Here is a 17,494-nt window from a genome sequence, read left to right as displayed (position 1 = left end):
CCACACACAGCACTACGATGCAAACTAAAACTGCAGTATGTGAGTCACTTCTCTTAACACTACCATGTGCCTTCCTAAGGCTAAGGAGTTCCGTGCAGAGGATTTTTCCCACTTCTGAACTCCAACCATTTGGCACCCTCTCCCATCAGCATTTACTCCATAATTTTATCAAAACTGCATGTACATCTGCCTTCCCTATAAGAGCAGGGACTGCAGTCACCAGGCCTGGCACAGTGCCATGCACATAGTTGGCAAAGCAAGATGTATTGCATAAGCTATTATCATCAGCCAAATAACAGCTACCATTTCCAGAGCACTTACTATGTGCTAAGTAGTTTACCTACATTATCCTGGAGGCTTTCCCAGACCAGACCATCCAATGCAAAGCAGCACCCCAGTCACCCTCTAGCATATAACCTTATTTTATTTCCCTAAATAGGATTTACTACTATCTAATGTGTTCTCGTTTAGTTATGTCTCCCCCACTAGAATGAAAGCTCCAAGAGAACAGTCATTTTGTCTATCTACCTCGCACTTGGCACATAGAGAGCAAATAAATGAACCTAAACTTCCCACTTCCAACTCACCAGACTCTACACCCGAAAAACAAGTAATCCAGTGAAGAAATGGGCAGAAGACATAAATAGACACTTTTCTAAAGAAGACATCCAGATGGCCAACAGGCACATGAAAAGATGCTCATCGTCACTCCTCACCAGGGAAATACAAATCAAAACCACACTGAGATACCACCTCACACTCGTCAGAGTGGCTAAAATGGACAAATCAGGAGACTATAGGTACTGGTGAGGATGTGGCAAAATGGGAACCCTCTTGCACTGCTGATGAGAATGCAAACTGGTGCAGCCACTCTGGAAAACAGTGTGGAGGTTCCTCAAAAAATTAAAAATAGATCTACCTTATGACCCAGCAATAGCACTGCTAGGAATTTACCCAAGGGATACAGGAGTGCTGATGCATAGGGGCTCTTACACCCCAATGTTTATAGCAGCACTTTCAACAATAGCCAAATTATGGAAAGAGCCGAAATGTCCATCAACTGACAAATGGATAAAGAAGATGTGGTTTATATATATATATACAATGGAATCTTGGCAATGAGAAAGAATGAAATCTGGCAGTTTGTAGCAACGTGGATGGAACTGGAGGGTATTATGCTAAGTGAAGTAAGTCAGGCAGAGAAAGACAGATACCATACGTTTTCACTCATATGTGGATCCTGAGAAACTTAACAGAAGACCAGAGGGGAGGGGAAGGGGGAAAAAAAAGTTACAGAGAGGGAAGGAGGTGAACCATAAAAGACTCTTAAATACTGAGAACTGAGGGTTGATGGGGGGTGGGGGAGAGGGGAAAGTGGGTGATGGGCATTGAAGAGGGCACCTGTTGGGATGAGCACTGGGTGTTGTATGGAAACCAATTTGGCAATAAATTATATATAAAAAAAACTTCCCACTTCCTTGGGTGGTAGAGTTGACTTGCATACAGCAGACCACAAGAAGTATGTTTTAAAATGCATATGTAGATTTCAGGATAATTGTGTTGAATATTTTATGGTTCATAATGAACTCTGGGAGAGGGGAGGGCAATAAAAATTTAGTCACATTCCCCCAAGCACTGACTGACATAGGTGCTGGAATTTTTGCTGCAATATGAAAGCCACTTCCTCTGACATAAGGTCCCTTACACGTCTGGGTCTTGCCACATCCTCTGATATACAGAGTTCGTGATGGCTAGGCTGGCTGGGGCGGTCAGGATTCCAGAAGCTCACACTTAAAGAGGGGTAAGTGGAGGGGTCAGGCGACCAAGAGTGAGCGTACAGGAGGATCGCGGATTCGTCATCCCCCACCCCGATTCTCCGCCTTGGGGCTCCCCTTCTGCGACCCGCTTCCTTGCACCACCAAAGCCCAGACGCACTGCACGATCAAACCTTCTCACCCCCAAGCCTTCAGGGGTCACTGAGTCCCACGTCACGTGAGTGGAGACAGGTGCCGGCGCCCACAGGTTCCCGGCAGGTTCAGAGGCAGGAGACCAGCACCCAGAACTGACCCGCCCTTGCTCCGCCCCTCGCTCCGCCCCTTGCCCCGGCCTGCTCCGGCCGCCATCCCACCCGCGCCAGCAGGGGCTCTGTCCTTCGTGCGGCGGCCCGGTTCCGCCCCGCCCCTCGCCGTGCCACGGCCCAGCCCCGCTCAGACTCCGCCTCTGGCCCCGCCCACGCCGCTCGCTTCCCGCCCCTCGCGGCCCCACATACTCTGCGGCGGGCACCCACACCGCCGGAGCCGGCAAGCTGGTGACTGCCGCTGCTGCGCGTCCTCGTCTTCCCGCGTCACTGCTGCCGCCATGCCTGGAGGTCTCCTTCTTGGGGACGAGGCTCCCAACTTCGAGGCCAATACTACCATCGGCCGTATCCGTTTCCACGACTATCTGGGAGACTCGTAAGTGGCCACCTCGTAGCGTCCTCGGGTTACGCCCGGCCTCGGAGGTGCCTTCTCTATTTCTTCTACCTTCCGTCCTCCCAGCTCAGCCCCCTGGTCGCCGCCCGCCTCCTCCCCGCACCGGTTCCTGCACGTGCCTCTGGCTGAGTGGCTCCTGCCCCGCGTCGGCCGAGCGCTGCTGGGGGCCGGCCCCTCGACCCCATTCCGCCGGCGGCCCCCATGTGGCTGAGCCGGCTCCGCGGCGGGAAAGGGGGAGGGGAACGAAATTGGGTTCCAGCAGGTACGGGCACCGGAGGCCGATGCGGAGGGTTTGTTGCCCGTATCACTCGGTTTGGTAAGGGGTGCAAGGAGCGTGGCCGAGTTGAGGCGGCTGGGGCGAGGGCCGGGCTGCATCAGGGGTCACTTCACGGGACTTGTGCCCAGGGTCGCACTCCCTCCCTCGGTGCTGGAATTTGCTCCCTGGGGGAAGGTGAGTGTCTAAGGCCAGAGTCTGAGGACACTGCTGTGGGCGGAAGGTTCGGGACGGCCCAGCGCGCGGAGGACTTGCTTGCTGCAGTGGTATTTGCAGGCTTCTCGACACAAAATGTAAAAATTTAAACCACCAGCTGCCAAATAAGTGGCTGAAAGACTTTTTGTCCAGAGCCTCCTCCTGTGGCTGGGATATGATTTGATAACAGCTTTGGGAGGAACCAAGAACATTCTGTATGTAGGTGTGTCCTTCATTCCAGAACTTGCAACACTTGAAGTGAAAGGCTTTCTGAGGTTGCTCAGTTGCAGTGGCCTGTTCTTGCCGCGGTAGGCCACTGCAGGCTCCTGGACGCCTGGACCTCCCCGCTTTTGAGACCCTTTTGTTTCCCAGTCGTGTGCCCCTCACTGCTTCCTCCCCCCACTGCTTTGCTTCCAGCACGTGGCCTTGCCAGCGATAGCCAGATCTGGCCTGGCAGTCAGACCATTATGACTAGGAGTAAATTGGTGTTGCCCAGGTTTTACGTTTTACAGCCCCTGAATCAGCAAGCTTTTAAGTTGCTTGGTTTTAATCTGAAACCTCCCAGATATGTGTCATTATATTATGGCTCTGGAGTTCCAGTGGTCCCACCACACTGGTTTTCCCTTTTTTTTTTTTTAATTATTGAAGTATAGTTGACACACAGTGTTATATTAGTTTCAGGTGTACAATATAGTGATTAGACAATTCTATACATTACTCAGTGCCCATCACAGTAAGTAGTCACCGTCTGTCACCATGCATTATAATATTATTGAGTGTTCCCCATGCTGTGCTTTTTATCCCCATGACTAATTTATTTTATAACTGCAGTTTGTACCTCTTAATCCCCTTGATCTATTTCGCTCATCCCCCCCACCCCCTCTGGCAGCCACCAGTTCTCTGCATTTATGATTCTGCTCCTGGCTTTTTGTTCGTATTTTCTGCACTGTGGTGTTCTGAGGCTTAACAAATCCTCCATGATTTGTGTCCTTATTTTATTTACAGTGTCCAGATATATATATGTGTATAGACAGAGAGAGGGAAGTTTATGACATTCATCAATGACTGGACAGGGCTATGCAGAGAACCTGGGAGGGATTCTTACCCACTTAGGCCTACACAGCCCTTTACACTCTCTTAAGTCTGTTTTCCAGCTGCCAATTTAAGGGAAAAGCTAAGCTTTGTGAAAGAGAGGACTAGGCTAGAAAAAAGATGAAAAATGGAACATTCAGACCTTAAAGGCAGGGAGAGATATACAGACTGTGTCCAATCTCGTAATCTAGGTATTAGTATTTCTCCTAAAGTCCATGGGATTTTTAGAGTATGTTCCTTTCCATTCCTATCTACAGTTCTCATCCCCATAGAACAAAATCTTATCAGAACTCTTAGATTGTATAAAGATAAATATTGACATAAAACATTTATTATAGCAATAATTATAAATGCCGTCACTATTTAAGCTAACCCTACTTTTTTGGGTTTCTTGCTGTTGTTTATTTGCCCCTGGGTCTATCCTGATTTTATTAAAAGCGGTGCCTTCTCAGGGAGCCACCAGTAGGAAGATGAGAAAAATATCTGCATCTACAAACAAAAATATAACAAGTCTGCCTCAGGTCACGCCTGGGATTGTGTTCCCTCCCCTACCTTGAAAAGAAGTTTGAGCTCTTTTTATAATTATAATACATGGTTTTGCCTAATGCAATTTCCCCAGGGACTCCGTTCTGTGTGTGATCTCAATTCAGAGGTCAGCTTTTGATCTAGGTGTTTTTTGGAGAAAAAATAATAATAATTTCAAACATTACAGGTACCTGCCCTACCCCTGACAACTGGAAACAACTAAGGGGTTTGGGTGCTTCATTCAGTGAATTTAATGAGCTTTAGCTCTGTTTCTTTGTGTATATGGTAGAAGTAGCTTCTTTACAGTACATCTTCACCAAATAAAACTTGTTTTCCTGGGGTTTTCTGGGGGTTAGTGAGTGAGGACCCTTCCCTTAAAGGAGGAAACCTTTTGTCTTTTGAAAATGAGGAAGGAAGGAAATGGGATAATGTAATTGACTCCTCTTAAGAGCACACACAGTTAGGGAGACTTAGAGGGGAATGCAGACCATAGTAAGACATCCTCAGACTTACCCTCTTCCTAGCCATGTGGCACGCTGGAGTTTGGCCTCTGAGGGGGACAGGATGTGAAGTGGCTTAAACTGAGTTCCTTAGCATGATTCAGCAAAACCTTTTCGATGCACAATGGAAAGAGTGTGTCTGACGCTTCTAATTCATCAGCCCTTTAACAACTCAGGAAGAAATGCCCTGTTTTTCTCTCAACTCTTGGAAACTTTCTCGTAAGTCTCATCTGACCCTTAAGCAGATCCTTTACCATAGAATCAAAGGCCTAGATTTTTTACCCATACCTAGATTATTTATATCACAAGATGTATAGCCCTCTTATTGTCCTTTATAAAAAAGTAAACATACCACAAACCTCCAGAATCTTCAAAATATTACCTCTCTCTTCCCAGTCTTGCCATAGGGCCCTCTATCCTCATTGTAGGAAGGCTTTTCCTTTCCTGAAGCCTTGGGAGTTGAGTGGCAGATGTAGGTGGGAGAGAGGTACCCTTGTCTCTGCTTTGTTCTTTGTGCCTCAAGAAACTTGGCAGATTTTGAGAGGTCAAGCTTGGCATCTAGACTGAGTTGAGTTATTTAGTAGTTTAGGATCCTGGTTTAACACAAGTCCAGCGGGGTGTGGAGAACCCGGTGTTAAATTTTCCTTTTCAGTCAGAAGAGTAGTTCTGTTGCCAAGGAGAAGGAAATGGTATTCCAAAAGTTCTTGGTGACTTTTAGCTAGAAATATGCTTAAAAATCTATATAAAGTTTCATCCTAGGTAATGATGATTTAGATATTCATGTTTACCTAAGAATCTGTAGTTGTCAAAATCTGTGTTGTAGGCAGCCAGTTTTCTTGCCTACTTGGACTAAAGCAAAAAGGAAAAGAAACTGCAAAGGAAGAGACAGGTAAAACTCAAAAGTGCGGTAGCTTCGTCAGGGTGCAGAGATTGGGTGTCCTGCTTGGCAGGCTTGGTAGCTTTACAAAAGTTTTTATATCCACTCACTACAAAGAAGCCAAGTGTCAGCTTTAATTTTACATATAAATAGAGGATAGAAGCCTATTTATTTGAGATTATGTAACCTGTTTATTATTGCAGTCAGGCATTTGGTTGGATTGGGGCATATTGGGACATCCATTATTATAGCCTAGAAAAAAAGTAGAAGTGGGTAAGAAGGGGGGAAAAGGTATTTCAGTAAGCTTGTTGGTTTGAGTAGCATAGATTTTATGAGCTGAAAAAGAGTCAGGGTGGCCCTGTAGTTATTTAAGGAGGCAACACCCTTAAATTACAGTCTCCTAAGACATTTATCATGTGGAATTTCATATGTTTGGTTGAATTGGGCTTTCAACATAGGCTTTTCTGGAAGTCAGAAGATCAAAAAGCATTCCTCAACAAAAATTTAAAAGTAATTGTCCTCATAAGCACTTATTTAAAAAGTAAGTCATTTTTGACATAGGATTTGTGATTTCTCATTCTACATGACGGTGATAATCCCTCCAATAAGCTGTGGCTTCCTTTTTCTTCATCTCAGATGGGGCATTCTCTTCTCGCACCCTCGGGATTTCACCCCTGTGTGTACCACAGAGCTCGGCAGAGCCGCAAAGCTGGCACCCGAATTTGCCAAGAAGAACGTGAAAATGATTGCCCTCTCAGTGGATAGTGTTGAAGACCATCTTGCCTGGAGCAAGGTATAGTACCAATTGGTATGTGCTTTGAGGTTATAAATCAACGTATAAATTATGTAGAGTAGCTTGGGTTTTTTGAGGTAAAGGTACAAGTAACTTCAAGTTCAGACTTCACCTATTATTTGAAAATCTGACTTAAACTGCACAATGATCTCTACCTTGCTAAATGCAATGCTCGGTTTTTAGCCCTCGTCTTTCCCGGCCCACTAGCAGCCTTCAACCCACTGGTCGTTGTATATCCTGGAACATTTTCCTCTCATGGCTTCCAGACACCACATCTTGAGCTACTCCTGTTTATGGTCAGAGTGAGCTTCCTCACCCCCAGCTCCTAGTTATGCTAAAGTTGCCCTGAATTCATTTATTGGACACCGTCTCTTTTTACCTATACCCTTCCCCTTGGTGAGCTCATCCACTCACGTCTAAATGCTGTGATTCCCGAATTTCCATCTCTAGGCCAGACACTGCTGGTTCCCAGACTGCTACGACCACCGCCAACTCCCATCTCCCCTGGGATGTCCTGTCATCTCACACCTAGTATGTCTGACACTGGCTTCCTTTTCTTAATCTGAGATCTTACTCATCTTAGCTAATGGACACTGCGTTTTCATAGTTGGCCAAAATCTAGGCATCATCCTGAATTCCTCTGGTTTTTCCATATCCACGTCTGGTTCATCAGTAAACTTGTCTGCTCTGCCTTTAAAATGATGCAAAATACTATTTGGAAGACTTTCCTCAGGTAGCTTTGTGGCTTGTGCCCTTCCTGCTTTCAAGTCTTGATTCAAATGCTACCTCATCAAGGCCTTCTTCCATGGCCTCCTTATCTAAAATTATAACTCCCCTCCATGTTCCTTATCGCCCTGTGATTTTTTCTTTAGCATTGTCACCATCTAAAATAAAATGTTCTGCACGTTGCTAGTTTCATTTGTTCATTTGTCCACACCCATCAGGCTCAGCAAGGCAGACTCCTGTTTTGTGCTGTCGAACAGTGCTTGGCACTCAGTGTATCCTAGGCAGTCAGTCTCTGTGTGTTGAATGCACGAACGGAAGGAATTGTCTACTTTCAACAAACGATTTACTTGGACAATAAATGTGGTGATCTAAACTTGACATTTTGATGACTTTGCGATGATGTGCCACTAAAAAGTGATGATAGGTAAGCTCTGAAGAATGCTTACAATGTACTAGGCACTCTGTCAAGCACTTGTTATGCAACTGAATAAAAGATGTGGTACTGACTTGTGAGCTGGCCACCTGGGGCTGCAGCCCTTGGCCATTTCCTGCTAGTTAATTCTAAGTGCCCGAGATTAGAAGCATCATATACAGGAGAAAAGAGAAGGGGCTTTCTCTTGCTTACAGTGGCATTTTTTTTTCATCCCTTACATTTGGCTGCGACTGATAAGTGCATTTCTGCACTATGCTCTCATGTTTGCCAGTGAGAATACTTTTCCTCCCACAGAGTTGGAGGGACTTGCTCAGGGTTAGCCAGCTAGGAAAGGATGGCAGTGCAATTGGAACCTCAAACCAATGCTGTCATTGATACTACATGATAGAGAGTAGGAATTCATCTGATTTAGGCTAGAATAAAGCCAAAGCATGTGGTTCTTTGATGTTCGTGGATATAACGTAATGCCCATCAGGGAAGTGGCAGTGTTGACCGTTTATTACCGTACAGCAGCCATTGAAACTAGAAACCACCAAAGGAAGAATTGATTGCCTCTTGTAAAACACCTTTTAAAGTAGGAGCATGCCCGGGCTCATTTTAGCTTGTGAGCCTCTGCCTTGAATTTTCAGAATTGTGAGAGCACTGAACAGGAAATAAGTCCCACCTATCAGAAGCAGTGGCCAAACTTTGGCACTCAACTGGTTACATAGGAAACTTCAGGACCCCTCTAGCACAAAGCCCTTTTGATTATTACTTAGTTGTGATGAGTTGATGGGGGGCCAGTGACAACAGAAAGGAAGTTAAGATAATAAAATTAAGGAACACGTCAAAATGTGTTGTTACCCGTTTCAAAGTTCACCTGTACCACTTCTGTCCTGTTGCATCTCTGCTGAGAAATTGACAGAGGCTCTATATCCGCCATGACCTCAACCCCTATGTTACTTTTAAGGCTCCACATAATAAACAGACCTTATTCCAACCTTAAATCCTCTCTCCCGCTGCTTCCTAAAGCTCTACCCAGCTAAGTTACTCACTCTCTTCTCAGTTATTTATGCTCAGACCTGCCTGCATGTTTCATTAATACTGCTCCTCTTCCCTGTGAAAAATCTCATCCATCCTTCAAGGCCCCAGGTAGAATCTCTCCTGAAGTCTTTCCTAACTCAGGAGACCTATCTATCAATGGGGACATTAGTATACTTCAGCATTTACAGTCTGCCATGTAAATATTAGAGTCTTGCATTTGCTGCTACTTCACATGGGAATCATCTTAACCAAAGTAGAAGTTTCTTTGAAGGCAGGTGCCACACCTCACTCATCCACATGTACTTGCCCTCGTGCTTACCCCATGGGAAGTGCTGTATCATTACTTGATCAAATACGGGAGCTAGATTTTCTTTTTCAAAGGCTTCTAGGGATAGAAAAAGTAGGAATGAATGAGTAAATGAGTGAAGTTTAGTAGGGGAAGAGAGTAGAATAAGGAGGAAAGTACATTATTGTCTTTCAGTTCAGACCTGAAATGCTTTGTTTTCTATGTGGATTTCACCCTAGTGTAAATTTACCTTGGACTTGTCCTTAAAGTATATGTTCAACTCTCCATTCTTGGATTTGCTTCAAATTTTATGGGTTTTTTTTTTTTCATTTCTTAATATCTGCTGTATAGTAGCTTAATGTCTGGGTCGGGGTTCTTAGCGGGCAGGGACCAGATCTGTAGAATTATCTTTGCATGTGGCATTACTTTTAGATGTGATGGACTTAATGAACACATTATTTCTGATGGTATTTGCTTATTGGGTACCCAGAGGTACCTTAGATTGGGATCTAACTCTACAGCATTCAACTTTTAAAGCATTTCTTGCTGCTTTCTGTGGGCAGTAAAATCATGCCAAATTTTAAGAGACCTGGGCATGAAAAGGGTCTGGTTATAACCTAAGTACTGTACTGTACTGTTATTTCTGTCAGTGAGTGATTGGGATGAGGAGTGTTCATTCATTCATTTTTTTTTTTTACTAAAATCGCTTAGAGAAAATTATGATTCTGTTCATCTTCCCTATCTTGCAAGATGTTCATTGATTGAATTCAGAGAATGTGGCTGGTTTAGATTTTTTTTTTTCCCCTTTCACCTGCATTTCAGGATATCAATGCTTACAATGGTCAGGAGCCCACAGAAAAATTACCTTTCCCCATCATTGATGATAAGAGTCGGGACCTTGCCATCCTGTTAGGCATGCTGGACCCAGCAGAGAAGGACGAAAAGGGCATGCCTGTGACAGCTCGTGTGGTGAGTTGTAGAAATCCATTAGTTGTCCTCATGACTGGCCAGGCTCCGTGTACAGCTGAGTGCTTACACCGACTCGAGGAATAGGGGAATATCTCCAGTTATGAAATAATTAGGGGCAATCTCACTGACCATCTGTACTGCTGAAGCAAAGTAAAATTTTCAGCTAAATTTGATAACTTTTGGAAATGTACATAAAATAAGTAGTTGATCATAAGATATCATCTAGACTTGAGGAATCTTTTTCCCAGCTCTCCTAACAGCCCTCTCTTTGAAAGTGGTGGGCCATAATACCCTTCTTCATAAGGCAACTGTGGCTGGGAATTCCTGTTTGTCCTTACCTACTAGAGAACAGACTTAATCCCTCATCTGCAAAACTATACAACTATTTGAAGACCGGTATCAACTCCCATCAGTATATTTTTTTAAAGTTTTTTTAATGTTTATTCATTTTTTGAGAGAGAGACAGTGTGCCAGCGGGGGAGGGGCAGAGAGAGAGGGAGACAGAATCTGAAGCAGGCTCCAGGCTCTGAACTGTCCTCACAGAACCCGACACAGGGCTTGAACTCGGGAACTGTGAGATCATAACCTGAGCCAAAGTCAGACACTTAACCGACAGCCATCCAGGTGTCCCCCACCCCCATTAGTATATTTTTAAGGTAATCATCCCTAGTTAACATACTACCTTCCTGAGGCCTTTCCTGGATTCAATTTGCATATCAGGTTTTCTTACTGAGACACCCAGAACCAAATAGAATTCCCTTCTAAGTTTAGAAAAATAACATGGAGAGGCGCCTGAGTATCTCAGTCGGTTAAGCCTCCAAATTCAGCTCAGGTCGTATCCCGCGGTTTGTGAGTTCAAGCCCTGCATCGGGCCCTGTGCTGACAGCTCAGAGCCTGGAGCCTGCTTCAGATTCTGTGTCTCCCTCTCTCTGCCCCTCCCCCACTCACACTCTGTCTCTCTCTCCTTCAAAAATAAATCAACGTTAAAAAAAAAAAAAAAAAGAAAAGAACCTGGAGAAGAAAATTACCTACACTGAAGCCACCCAGATTAACAGTTTGATGTATCCTCCTAGATGTTTGCTGAGGGCAGGGTTGGGGGCAGGGTTTTGGGTTTTGGTTTTTTTCTACACCCTTGAACATTTCTAATAACTAAAGAGCTTTCAAAGAGGCTTTGATATCAAAAACACTTAAAAGAATTATTCCTATTTATGCATCTGTGTGCTTTGCAGGTATTTATCTTTGGTCCTGATAAGAAGCTGAAGCTGTCTATCCTCTACCCAGCAACCACTGGCAGGAACTTTGATGAGATTCTCAGGGTAATTACCTCTCTCCAGCTGACAGCGGAAAAGAGGGTTGCCACCCCCGTTGATTGGAAGGTAAAGACGTTAAAAGGGCAGATACCCAGCTCACCTTCAAGGCCTAAGGGGCCAGTCTCTAAATGGCTATCTTCTGGGTCTTTCTTACTTGGGGCTCTTTTTCTGGCACGCACACACACTGGCAGGACTTTTTCTTATGGCTGAGTTTCAGATTGTCAAGGTCTTCTTTGTATTTTTATATGAAATACAAACTCCCCGTATTGCTTTCTAACTTCCATATCACTTGATCAAATTAATTGGTCAGAATGATTCCTTTTCTTTTTTAAGTTTATTTATTTATTTTGAGGAAGAGCACGAGCAAGGGAGAGGAGAGGCAGAGAGAGAGAGAGAATCCCTTAGCATGGAGCCTGGGGCGGCCCTCAAACTCACGAAGTGTGCGGTCATGACCTGAGCTGCAACCAAGAGTCGGATACTTAACCAACTGAGCCACCCAGAATGATTTCTAAATAAAATAATTTTTTTTTAAAAAACCTTTAACCCTTCCCAAAACGAGCAAAATGTTGGCAAAATATTTATAGCAAAACTTAGATTGGCCACTTGAGTCATGGCTATAAAACTATTTAGTGTATTAATGTCTGGAGCATTTCACTTCTCTTAAGCTTCAATTAGCCTTTTTTTTTTTTTTTTTTAACATTTATTTATTTTTGAGACAGAGAGAGAGCATGAATGGGGTAGGGTCAGAGAGAGAGGGAGACACAGAATCCGAAACAGGCTCCAGGCTCCAAGCAGTCAGCACAGAGCCCGACGCAGGGCTCGAACCCAGGGACAGTGAGATCGTGACCTGAGCCGAAGTCGGATGCTTAACCGACTGAGCCACCCAGGCGCCCCCGTCAATTAGTCTTTCAAACCCCATGTAGAATTCTCAGACAGGGATAATATCACAAGGGCATCTTAACATTGCTACCTTTTTAAAATATGCTCACCTGAATACCAGGTTGTGTTGATTTGTTTTTCCTGACAGGCAAATCATTTAAAGTCTGTATCTGTCCATTGAACATGTGTTTATTGAGCCCAGGCAGTGGGCTCTGGGCTACAGCAAAGGTGAACAATATAAATATTAATGTAAATAGGAGTCCCTGCCCTCAGAGAGCTTACATGCCAGTGGGCGGAGACAAACAGTACGCAAGTTTACCGTGTTTTAGGTGGCAATAAGTGTGACTGAGAAAAATCAAGCAGAGGTGGAGAGAGTGGGAGCATAGGGGTGGGAGGGTAGGTTTTATGATTGGCTGTCAAAGAAGGCCTTTCTCTGAAGGGAACTTTGGGAAGGACATGAAGAAAGCAAGGGACCAAGTCGTGCTTATTTATGAGGGAGGAAAACCAGGGTGCCTGGAAGAGCAGGAGTGGGAGGTGGGGCAAGGAGACACGATTCATTCACACAGGGCAGCGGTAAGGACTTAGAATTTAAATTTTAAAGTGTGGTGTCAAGACGTCACTGGGTTTAAAACAAGACCATTTCTTGTTAAGATGGGGACATTGTTCTCTCAGCAAAGTGTCAAAGATCATCCTGTGAAAACAAAATTCCTCAGAGGGGAGAGAGTGACCAATACTGGGTTATTCTCATGAGCACCTGTAGCTACTTTTCTGAAGCTACTTCTTGGCCTTCAGGCTTCACTGTAAGAGTGAATTTCATTATTCTCAATGTCTTTCAATAGGATGGTGATAGCGTGATGGTTCTTCCAACCATCCCTGAAGATGAAGCCAAAAAAATTTTCCCTAAAGGAGTCTTCACCAAAGAGCTCCCGTCTGGCAAGAAGTACCTCCGTTACACGCCCCAGCCATAGTCCCCCAAGGAGGTGGTTAGCACAGTGAGCCAGGGGACACCGGCTGCCAGTCATGTTCTCCTGCACCTGTTCCATAACAACATCCTGGTGTGATCACAGCCAAGGCCTTTAGGTTGCTATACTACTGGCTTATTAAACAAAATGGCACTAAAAATTTCTTGGGATCCTTTCCTCTGTGCCTTCACCAGCATTCTGTTCTGTTCCTCCACCGTAGCACTCTCTGCTGTCTCTGAAATGTAGTCTGTATGTGAGATTCAAGTCTTGGATGTCTACAGGATGTGGGGTCGATGAGGTAGTGTCAGTTGATGGTGGAGAAAGTCTGTTCTACTCCATCATAGAATGACTGTCAGGTTTTCAGCTGTTCCAGTCAAATCCAGAACTTGACGTTCAGATTCCCCTGTAGATACGAGTATATAACCCAAAAACCTGTAGAGTATCCAGAAATTCTCCACTCTTCAGGGTTTTGATCGCAGCGGGGGCAACAAACTTTTCAATTCTATACTTTTTCAGTAGATAACTGAAGTGGGATGAGCGGGGGAGGAATCTTTAAATATTTTGTTATAACGAAAAATTTTCGAGAAATTTCTATTAAAAAAGAGAGGCTATAGAAGTTCCACTTGCCTGCCTGCCGGGGAGGTGGACCAGGAGGTGTGAGCGATACGACAGTGCCATGTGCCTTTCATGCAAAGTATTTCCATATGTCTGTCTGCTCTACACTGATGGGCGCGAGCAAGAGCACACCTTGGGAAGAAAGGAGGAAATGATTGAAAATGTTTTGTTATAGAACTATTCTTGCAGTGAGGGGGTGGGGCTGTTTTCTGAGTTTTGCTTTTTGGGGATCAGCAAATAAATTCTTTGTTAAAACTGGATCAGAGAATTCTGTTGTCACGTTTTGAAGTACTAGTTTAGACTCCTGACCCGAAGGGCAGAGCTTTGCTCGCTAGGATCGGCATCAGTACTTTTCTCCAAAGGCAGATACGTGAAATTTCTTGTGACGAAAGTGGAGGAGCAGCTGACGAACAAGGAGATTTCACCACATCTCTTGGCCCACTTCGCTCCTTCCTGTTACTTCCCTGGGTCCTTGGGTTTGTGACCCCCCCTGCTGTAAAGAGCTCTCCTAACATATTACTTTAATTGGATTTACAAGGCTTAAGAATATGAATCTTGAAGAGAGTAGTACACCTGTGCGTTTCTGGAAAGAATACTAACTACTATGAACTCATGGTCTCTCACACTTTTGTTAGGCTGTGCTGATAAGTCCTGGGTTTAGAAAGAAGTGTCCCATACCTAGTATAGTCCCTTGCATGTAGCCCTCCATATTTTTTTATTGAGTAGAATAATATAAAACATGATGCCTGGTGCCATATGGTAGACGAGTCATTAAGTCTTTAGTTTCCTTGAATTCTCCACATGTAAAATTTGAGTGACACCAAGAAGGTTGGGAAGGTAGTGAAAATTTCAAGTTACCCAATATCCTGAGGAGTCCTGGTCTGAAAGACCCAAGAGGAATGTGTCTTGCTCTTAACCTCTTCGAGTCACAATATACTTTGCCCTTAAAGAACCAATATCTGGACCTCTTATAGGATATCTCCTAACTAGTCCTTGGATCTTCCGTCTCCTGTCACCTTTCCAACTATTCAGTTCCTTGCTGCTCTCTTTTCTTCCCTTGGCTATTTGATGCCTCTTGTCCTTGTCTCTTGGAGTCTGGCTTCAACTTTCTTTCATGGTGACAATCCAGCATCTAAATCTCCAACGTTAATTTTTCAGTTATTCAACACTTGAGTGTTGATCTTTATTGACGGATGGAACGTGTGCCATTGGATTTGCAAATTCAAAATCAAATTCATCAACTTCCTGCAATAAATGTATTGCACCCCTCATCACTCAGGCACCCAAACCCTGGTGTTTTTTTGGCCATCTCTACTCTGTCCACATATATGATGTCAATACAAAGACGCTGAAAAGGTTGAAAGAAAAGGCAGCCAGGTATCCCCAAATGGATTTCTGGCTCTGTCACCATGAAGCCATGAGACTTTGTGAAAAGATTCTTTTCCAGATGTAAAATGTGACATAATACGCACTTCCAGGGTTGAAGTGATCCTAAGTACATCTTCAGTGCCCTAGTGGGCGTGGAGAATAGAGTTCCCATCAAGAGTTGCTGCTCTCAATTTTCATGGAAGAACAGAATAAACTGCATTATGTGTTCAAGATTTATTGAAAGTGAATTCACATATGACAATTGTGATTATGAGAGAAGCATGAGAAGTCCATGGGACTGCCTTCTCAGTCTTCTAAGATTCTCACAGTGGTAAATCTGTGGCCCCCTGTGTGGTCTTGCCACAAGTCTGATCTCGCCTCTAACCTCCACCCTAAGTGTAGGGATCTGCGTTGAGATACTCAGCAAAGGGGTAGGGAGCCAGAATGGCTGTGTAGTTTACTCCCATTTGGCTCCACCCCTTTGGGGCAATGTGAATTGAGGAAATACAACTTTATTTTTTTCTTTTTATTTTTGAGAGACACAGAGAGAGACAGAGCATGAATGGGGGAGGAGCAGAGAGGGAGACACAGAATCCGAAACAGGCTCTAGGCTCTGAGCTGTCAGCACAGAGCCCGATGCGGGGCTCGAACCCACAAACTGAGATCATGACCTGAGCTGAAGTTGAACGCTTAACCGAGCCATCCAGGCACCCCTGACAACTTTAATTTTAGCTTAAAGGGTGTATTAACTGGCCAAAAGGTCATTACCACTTTTCTTGGCAGTAACTGGTTCAGAAATGGGCACGTGATTCAATTCTTGAGAATGAGCCACAAACAGGATCATTGGAGTTTCTAGAAGAATTCTATCCTGACAGCATTGGAGACCTTTTTTTTTCCTTTTTGTCTCAAAACATGATTGTTGCTAGCAGCCATCTGACTACCTGTGCACGGGGAACCACAGAATGAGGCTGGTCAACAGCAAAGTGGAGAGAAAAAATCTGATCATCATCTTCGCTGGGTCCATCAACCATGAACCCATCTTACCTCTTGACTGACACTACATAAAATAATACATGTCCTTAGGACATAAGCCTTTTGGAGTTGGGTTTAGGCCAAACGCATCCTAACTGATGTATGTGGGAGGAAGTATCTCCTGGTTCCATCAGATATGCTAATGAGCCTCTAAGCAAGACTGTAGAGCAGACTAAAGTATCTCAAGTTTCAAATGCACTAAATCCCACAGGAGTGTGAAAATGCAGAGCCCAGGGGCCTACCCCCAGGGACTGACTCTGCAGGTGGCCAGCTGGTGTTCATTTGTAACAAGCCATGTGACTGGCGCAGAGCACAGCAGGTACTGCCCTTAACCCAGTATCCACTTACCCCGTACTTTTCACTAAAACCGCCCAGATCATTATTAAGGGTGGCAGAGTGAGATGCCAGCCAAAAAATCATCTTAAGGTGAGAGGTTGAGGCACATGACCGTGCTGGCCTGGGATGAGGTCCATTCCTGACTCAAAGGCAAAACCTCATAAAGAGAAAGCTCCTTGCCCTCCTGGAAAGCAAATAGGATGCCTGGAGGTACAGATGTCACTTTGCCACCCTGGGGATAAGGCACAGGCCGAGGATGAGGAGGCTGCAGCCTAGTCCGTGATAACTTACTTCCTCAACCAGCTGCACCCATCCCTTTCTGCCTATTTCTAGATGTTTTGTTACTATAAGAAAAATGAAGCCTTTAATTAGACTAAGTCACAGGGATGGAAGGTATAGTACAGGGAATATCGTCCATGGCGTTTGAGTAGCATCGTGTGGTGACAGATGGTAGCTATGCTTGTGGTGAGCACGGCGTGACGTCTACACTTGTCCATGTTGTGCACCTGAAACTAATGTAACCATAGTGCATCAACTATAATCAAAAAGAGAAAAAATGAAGCCTCTGTGGTTCACAGTGGCCGGGTTCCTACGTGTGCAGCCACATCCAGTATTTGCTGACACTCAGGGGATCCACAGTCCACGCTGAAATACTGTCCTGTTATGGCAGGTGTCCAAAAGGTTCCAATAAATAGGCCTGACTTTTTGTCTTAGTTTTCTTCTTATTCTTACCTCTCTTAGGGTTTTCCCTAGAGTACAGCATCAAATATCCTTTCGAAATCTTGTTGAAATGAAAAGGCATAATGGATTCTAAATAATAAACAATCA

General features: G+C 44.5%; 1 protein-coding gene and 1 long non-coding RNA gene across 5 annotated transcripts in view; one reads left to right on the top strand and one right to left on the bottom strand.

Annotated features, from left to right (window-relative positions):
- The window catches only part of LOC123585083, a 76,440-nt gene extending 74,347 nt beyond the window's left edge, over nt 1-2,093 (bottom strand). For 2 of the 4 annotated variants that reach the window (XR_006705893.1, XR_006705894.1), the window contains exon 1: nt 1,957-2,092. This is a non-coding gene — a long non-coding RNA (uncharacterized LOC123585083). Of the gene's footprint in view, nt 1-1,956 lie in introns of all 4 variants that reach the window. The other 2 variants (XR_006705895.1, XR_006705892.1) reach the window with 2 other exon arrangements.
- A 44-nt stretch (nt 2,094-2,137) lies between these two features.
- On the top strand, nt 2,138-14,190 carry PRDX6 (peroxiredoxin 6). Its single transcript, XM_045452888.1, has 5 exons — nt 2,138-2,453; nt 6,571-6,727; nt 10,018-10,164; nt 11,394-11,540; nt 13,193-14,190. Exons 1-5 carry the CDS (start codon nt 2,359-2,361, stop codon nt 13,319-13,321), a joined length of 675 nt encoding a protein of 224 aa, XP_045308844.1. The 5' UTR covers nt 2,138-2,358; the 3' UTR covers nt 13,322-14,190.
- Nucleotides 14,191-17,494: the final 3,304 nt, after the last annotated feature.

This window comes from Leopardus geoffroyi, chromosome C3, assembly GCF_018350155.1.
Source record: "Leopardus geoffroyi isolate Oge1 chromosome C3, O.geoffroyi_Oge1_pat1.0, whole genome shotgun sequence".
Taxonomy (NCBI): Eukaryota; Metazoa; Chordata; class Mammalia; order Carnivora; family Felidae; genus Leopardus; species Leopardus geoffroyi.
This window is presented reverse-complemented; position numbering and strand designations above follow the sequence as displayed.

Excerpts from the sequence above, each read along its gene's own strand:
- PRDX6 (XM_045452888.1), top strand. The coding sequence starts at position 2,359 with ATGCCTGGAGGTCTCCTTCTTGGGGACGAGGCTCCCAACTTCGAGGCC. Across the intron at positions 2,454-6,570 it reads CACGACTATCTGGGAGACTC|ATGGGGCATTCTCTTCTCGC; the intron begins GTAAGTGGCCAC and ends TCTTCATCTCAG. Across the intron at positions 6,728-10,017 it reads ACCATCTTGCCTGGAGCAAG|GATATCAATGCTTACAATGG; the intron begins GTATAGTACCAA and ends CCTGCATTTCAG.